The 6,921-nt window shown below is 48.9% G+C and overlaps 1 protein-coding gene across 1 annotated transcript in view; it reads left to right on the top strand.

The window, feature by feature from the left end:
• PPDPF (pancreatic progenitor cell differentiation and proliferation factor) overlaps window positions 1-892 on the top strand; it is a 2,009-nt gene extending 1,117 nt beyond the window's left edge. The window contains exons 2-3 of the mRNA XM_008579845.1: window positions 198-357; window positions 439-892. Coding sequence (XP_008578067.1) covers window positions 225-357; window positions 439-650 — 345 coding nt within the window. The 5' untranslated portion in view covers window positions 198-224 and the 3' untranslated portion in view covers window positions 651-892. The remainder of the gene's footprint in view (window positions 1-197; window positions 358-438) is intronic.
• The last annotated feature ends 6,029 nt before the right edge of the window (window positions 893-6,921 follow it).

Genomic DNA, 6,921 nt, shown 5'->3' with positions numbered 1-6,921 from the left:
GAGCCCAGGACGGGCCCGCGCACAAAGCGCCTTTGTTCCGCTCTCGCGACCGGTTCGGGCTGGTTGGAGCCGGCCACACGGCGAAGGCGTGTCCGAAAGCCCCGCCCCGGCTCGGTAGTCACACCCGCTGGGCGCCTGGGCCGGGCGGCCCTGGACGGGGGAGCAGCCCAGTGACCCCGGGGCCGCGCGCACCGCGCAGGTGTCCGCAGCCCGCAGGCAGGAGCATGGCAGCCATCCCCTCCAGCGGCTCGCTCGTGGCCACTCACGACTACTACCGGCGCCGCCTGGGCTCCGCTTCTAGCAGCAGCTCCTGCGGAAGCGCTGAATGCCCTGGGGAGGCCCTCCCCCACCACCCGGGTGAGTGCAGGGTCCCCCTCGCCCGGAGAACCGCGGGTCCGAATGGGAGCGCAGCCGCGTGACCCACTTTGCCCCTCTCAGGTCTCCCCAAGGCCGACCCCGGTCACTGGTGGGCAAGCTTCTTTTTCGGGAAGTCCACGCTCCCGTTCATGGCCACGGTACTGGAGTCCCCAGAGCACTCGGAGTCCCCCCAGGCCTCTAGCAGCATGATCACCTGTGGCGTGGTTCGCGAAGCCACGAGGACGCAGCGCGGGGACCAGCCCAGCAGAGCCAGTGCTGGGCCCCAGTCCTGACCAGCGCCAGGCTTCCGGAGCGCTCGGCCGGCAAAGCCCCTCCCCGCCTACCCACCCCCAGCCCCACCCCGTAGACTAGGCAGGCGCAGTAAGCGAAGCACTGGGTTTTTTTGTACCAAAACAATGCCAAAAAGGAAGGGGAGAGAGTTCCCTTCTGTGCTCCAGGCCACACGCCAGCTTTCCACACACCCGAGACTGCTTTGCACCACGTGGAAAATAAACTCCAAGCAGCCAGCAGCGTCTCCGTGGTGTGTGGGTGAAATATGTGGTCCCAAGGGTCTGTTTGAGAAATTACTGAACTCCCTTCAACCTCCTTCCTTCCTGGTTGGGGGGCTGGCCCTGCTCCCAGGCCACCTCTGAGATGTGGCCCAGGTTTATGAGGGTCAAGCTGTTCCATGCCAGCAAGACCCAGCCCAAGAAGGGTGGGGTGCCTTTCTGCCTCTGGGGAGCCTTGGCCAGCGGGCAGTCCTGGAGCTGGACAAGGAGACCTCCAGGGCGGCCACCCACCAGGCGGGGTCCCCTACCCTGGCCTGGAGTGAAAGGAGGCTGGGCCTCTTAGACTCAGGCCCAGCCCTGTGGCCACAGAGGGCTGCCGAGACTCTGGCTGTGAGCTTGGGAGCCTCAGTGGGAGGGACCTGCTGCAGCTTAAAGGTCAGAGGGCATGGAAGCTGGGGAGAGTGGTTCCATCCTCCTGGCCTGGTGCAGGGAGGCTTGGAGCCTGAGGTGGGGGTGGGGGCTCAGTTGGTCTCTTGGTGTAGGCATCCTTAACCAAAGCAACGGTGGGGTCAACTCACTGTGTCCGCATGCCTCACACGTGACCAGCCGAGACTGACTTAGGTTTCTTGGGTGGCAGCTTGGCAAGGGGTGGGAGTCAAAGAGATGGGTGGCAGTTTGGTGTGAGGTCAGGAACACAGTGGGTAGAGGGGACTCCTCTCCTGCCACCCCACCCCCATTCTGCTCTATAAATAACCATAAGAGTACACTGGAAGACATCTGTGTGGCTTGTGGCCCTGTTGGCTGAGCTTCCGCCCTGCCTGACCTCAGGGTGTGCAGACAGTCTGCAGGGTGGGGCAGGCTCCCAAGCCAGGCAGCCAGTGCTGTGGCCAGGTGGGGTGGCTTTTTCCCACCTTGGATGAGCTCAGGACGGGGAGGGTGTCCCGAAGTGTTGTCTGAGCCTACTCAGTCTTTCTAGTCACAGTGTCCAGACAAGAGCTGTGGAAACCCTGGAGGCAGCTGCCAGTGTTTGTGGCAGGAGGCTGGGGACTGCCTCCTGGGCCCTGGACAACAGCAGCAAAGCTCCACTGCCTGTGGGCCCCTCCCTGCCTGTCTTCCTGAGGAGACCCCAGACACAACTGTGAAGTCTGGAGAACTGGCAGGGGCCTGGTGGTGAAGGAAGAGCCCCGCCAAAGCTCAGTTCCCACCATGCACAGCCCTGGGGAGGGCTCAGCCCTCATCCTGACTGAATTGGTGTGCTAGTGCTGGGTCCACCCTGTTTGGAAAGAGGGGCAGCCCTGGCAGCTGGAGGATTCTGGAGTTGGGATCAGTTGGGGAGGGTTGGCACCTTCCAGGAGCTGGTGTCTCCAAAGGGGTAGTTGGGAGTAAGGAGACAGCTTTGCCTCAGATTGCAGCGGGCATGTGCTGTGGTCTCAATGTTCGTCCCCTCCAAAGCTCATGGGGGAGTGGGATCCCCAGTGTAGCAGTGTTGAAAGGTGGGGACTGCTGGAGGTAATTGCCTCATGAGGGCCTTGCCCTTATGAATGGGTGTGGATTGGTGGCTTTATAAGCCCTGTGTGATACTCTGTTTCTCCACGGGACTCTAGAAAATCTTCACTGAGAAGAAAGCCCTCATCAGATGCACCCCTCAACCTCGGACTTCCCAGCCTCCAAAACTAAGAAATAAACCTTGTCTTTATAAATTACCCATTTTCTGTTGTAAGCAACAGAAAATGACTAATACAGTGAGCTTCCCCCTGCCTCAGGATAGGGCAAGGCCCATGGCCAGCGCTGGCTCCCCTGGGAGAGTCCAGGATGTAGAGGCTAGCCTGGCACTGGGAACTGAACCTTTGTCAACTTCTCTGCTGGGGAGAAAAAGTAGTATCTTTTCTTCACTTGTCGCAAGCTTCATGGCTGAGACCCGTGTAGCAAAAGACAGGTTAACAAGAGGGTGGGTCTTTCCCTCCCAGTCCACTCAGGCTTAAGTGCTAATCTCTTGTGGAAACACCCTCAGAGACACACGCGAAGATAATGCTTTCCCAGGTTTCTGTGTATTCCTTCCTCTAATCAAGTTAACACCTGAAATTAACCATTGCACCACATGCGCGAGGTGCCCGGCCAGTTTTTCTCAGTGGGCTGTAGTAGCTCCATAAAGTCAACCTTGGTTCCTTAAAGTTACCTGGTCATACCTGAAAATGGGACAATGCAGCTGATGCCTGGGTAATATACCCAGTGTTACCAATTGTGTCCTACAACTAGGAGAACAAGTTCTTTGAATTTTATGGAATTAACTGTATTGCCATAAAAATAACACTCACTGGGCCGGCCCGGTGGCACACTGCTATAGTGCGCCGCTTGGGAGCGTGGCGGCGCTCCCGCTGAGGGTTCGGATCCCATGTGGACACCGGTTCCCGCTCACTGGTTGAGCGCAGTGCAGGCGCAACACCAAGGGTTCCGATCCCGGGCGGCGCTCCCGCTGAGGGTTCGGATCCCATGTGGACACCGGTTCCCGCTCACTGGCTGAGCGCAGTGCAGGCGCAACACCGAGGGTTCCGATCCCATTACCGGTCAGTAAAAAAAGACAAAAGGGAAAAATAAATAACACTCACTAATAGTTTCTGAAGTCTGTAGTAATCAGCTAGGGAGAAAAAGACGTGTTTTATTTCATCTTTGTTCACAAGGGTGTATTTTACCAAATCGTTGTAAGCTATTGATTTTCTTTTAAAAAGAGGAAAGTGAAAGTGAGCCTAAATGCCGGGTACTGATCAAGCTTCATTAAAGGAAAAGAACCTGCTGGGCTGCGCTCAAAATGGAGGGCAGCAACCGTCATCAGGGTGGGAGAGCTTATATGGGCTGGAGGGCACCAAGGGCTGGCTGAAGCAGTCAAGGAGGGGCATTGTGAGGGAGGGGCATTGCGCCCATGCGGAAGCTAAAGGGTTTCTTTTGGCAGAAGTCATGAGGCTTCTCCTAAAGGGAAGGGGGGAGGGACTGGTGGCCATCTTGTGCTTGGCCTTGCCTAAAATGATGCTGGTTATGTTCAAGATCTATCAGAAAGGTTTTCTTAAATCTGGAAACTAAAACACTGAAGAACCAGCAATGCTTGAAACAAAGTCGTATTTGTTCTCATCAGTTCATTCAGTCCCATGTGATTAATTGTTGCTCTGGTGGACCTTGGGATGGCAGTTTCATAAACCCAACAGTTTCTCCACGAGAGTTCTGGAAATTTTTCCCAGCCAAGTGGCACAATCTTAAAATCATCAGAAACCTGTGTTCCAGAGTACTTGTCAGAGTCTTCTCCTTGGATCTCCTTGAAGAATTCTGGAATGTAACTGATTGCAGATGCTTTCAGAAAATCAAAATAAAGGGGCTGGCTGGTTAGCTCGCTTGGTTAGAGCATGGTGTTGGTAACACCAAGGTCAAAGGTTCAGATCCTCTTACTGGCCAGCTGCCAAAAAGAAAAAAACCAATAACTGGATTGCAAAAGACTTGAAATAGCCGTGGTTAAGGATATGAAAATTCATTATATTAATGACACACTTGACAGGGAAATTTGGTTATTTCTGTGACATACAACATTTTAACATAACCAAAATCGTGGCTGATAACATTATACCAGGACATATCAGATTTCTAGGAATTTCATAGTTTCTGCAATGCTCATGTTAATAACATGCCCATAAATATAACCTGAAGAAGGTTTAACACCACTTTCTATTTAACAGTGGTTCCCATATAACTTATCAAATAAGCCAAATTTAACATCTCTCTTTTACAAGCTGAGAGACAAATTCTTTTGAGATATTCCATGGGCCCTTTTGGAAACTCCCAAAGTTATTTCAAGGTCAAAAAGACTTAATTTAGAATATGATTTTTTGTCAAAAATGTCAAAAGGTTTAAACACTTGGTTAAATATAATATCTATTTAGTCAAAGTGAGAAAAGATTTTTGAAGGCAAGTACAGAAGGTTACATAGCTATAAACAAAACTTTGCTCTTTTAGCGTGGAGAAGACGCACATTTCTTAACTGATAGACGACAACGTGACACGCGAGAAATCATCTTACAGCACGAGGTGGTGGGATCCCTGGGAGGCGGTGGGATCCCTGGGTCCATTACTTTAAAGAAAGCCTTTCGTGGGCCAGCCCGGTGGCGCACTGCTACAGTGCGCTGCTTGGGAGCGCGGTCCATTACTTTAAAGAAAGCCTTTCGTGGGCCAGCCCGGTGGCGCACTGCTACAGTGCGCCGCTTGGGAGCGCGGGGGCGCTCCTGCCAAGGGTTCGGATCCCACATGCGGACCGGCGGCTCACTGGCTGAGCGAGGTGCAGGAGCAACGCCGAGGGTTGCGATCCCATTGCCGGTCCCGGTCCGGTACGGGCGCGACACTGAGGGTTGCAATCTGTTGCCAGTCATGAAAAAAGACAAAAAAGGAGAAAAAAAAAAGAAAGCCTTTCGTGACATCAGATTCTAGTTTCACATCAGCGTGCTGCAACATTAAAGCTAGTATTTTCAAAGAACCTTATAAATGAGCCCTCCCAGTCTTAGCCAGCTCTGACTACACAGGGTAAAATCCCTCTTCCACAAACCTTTTACAATCTTTTCTTCAAATATCCGTCATCCTTTTTTTTTCTTCCTGCATTTTTTTTTCCCTCATTCTGGAACAACCAGTCATTCTGCTTTAGTACAGAATTAGTCTCTTTCCCTTAACAAAAAACAACCTTCATACCTTAAGTTTCCTTACTAAAAATATACCTTATTTTCTTTGCATGCTTTGCATACAGATTTATTTCCTTATTATTTCTAATAGTTTTAATTACATATATTAATTACAATTTTTAACCATTAGTAACTAATTTCTAGTATAAACTAGGAAATAAGCAATTGTGAGTTGTCTGTCATACCAACATTCTGCCAGTGATCAGCATTTCGTAGTTTCTGCCAAAACACCTCCCCTAGTGCAGGTTCTCATGTTTATTCATTATTTATCTTACTTAGAAATGACCCAGGCATTTAATGAATCTATTATTTTTAAGGTTGCAAGTAACCAAAAAGATTTTGGAAACTGTTCTTTCCCACTGCTTGGCCATCAGTTTTTTGTTTCTGTTTTTGCTTTTTTGTATTTAATTTTTACTTTTAATTGGCATGTAATAGTTGTACATATATATGGCATATAATTTGATATTTGGATGGAAACTTTTTAGGTAGACATTTTATAAAACAATTCAACTTTTACACCACTTATATTTACCTAATTCACTTGTTTTTAACAATTATGCTTGGACTGCTTGTGCACATTTCATGAGGCATTAGACAAAGCTAACCATTATCTTATTTTTCTTGTTGACAAATCACGCAAGTATGAAGAATATCACAGAAGCAAAGAAACTAAAAAGATAAAATGGTTATTTTCCCTCCCTATTCTTTCCTGCAACAGACATACACTGACAATTCGTTTTTACTGTACATTCTGCTCGTGTTGGATTTATAGTTTTATGATCTTAAACATCTAATAGAGGTAACATAAGCTTGCTTGACTGGAAGGAAAAAAATATGTATCTGCATTGTATCTAATGCTGACAATTCTGAAGACACTCCTGTTTTTATTTTACCAACAATCTTAAAACTAGTTGTTATTTGTCAAAAATATCCCAGATTACATGAACTTTAAAAAAAAATTGGTTTATTTTCTGTATTTCTGAGAGTTTTAGGAATACTCAGTTTATATAAGCATTCATATATCTCTAAGCCAATCTGAACAGAACTCCTTTAAGGGACTTTATAAATTAATTTGGTAATACCATCAGGAGGTAGAAGAATATCATGTAAACAAAGTATATATTTACATAAACACATACAGGCACAAACAGACCTTATAGCTTTTTTTATAAAAATTTCTCAGTAAAACCTAGTAATACAAACTCAGTGGTTTATCTCCACCTATATTTTTATCCAAATCATGTTTCCAGCAAAAATGGGACAAGTTAAGATTACCCACACATGCATGCTGACAATCAATCACGTGAAAACGGCGGGGGGGGGGGGGGTTTGGGGGGGGGGGGGGG

The sequence above is a fragment of the Galeopterus variegatus genome, unplaced genomic scaffold (assembly GCF_000696425.1).
Source record: "Galeopterus variegatus unplaced genomic scaffold, G_variegatus-3.0.2 Scaffold1966, whole genome shotgun sequence".
NCBI lineage: Eukaryota > Metazoa > Chordata > Mammalia > Dermoptera > Cynocephalidae > Galeopterus > Galeopterus variegatus.
This window is presented reverse-complemented; position numbering and strand designations above follow the sequence as displayed.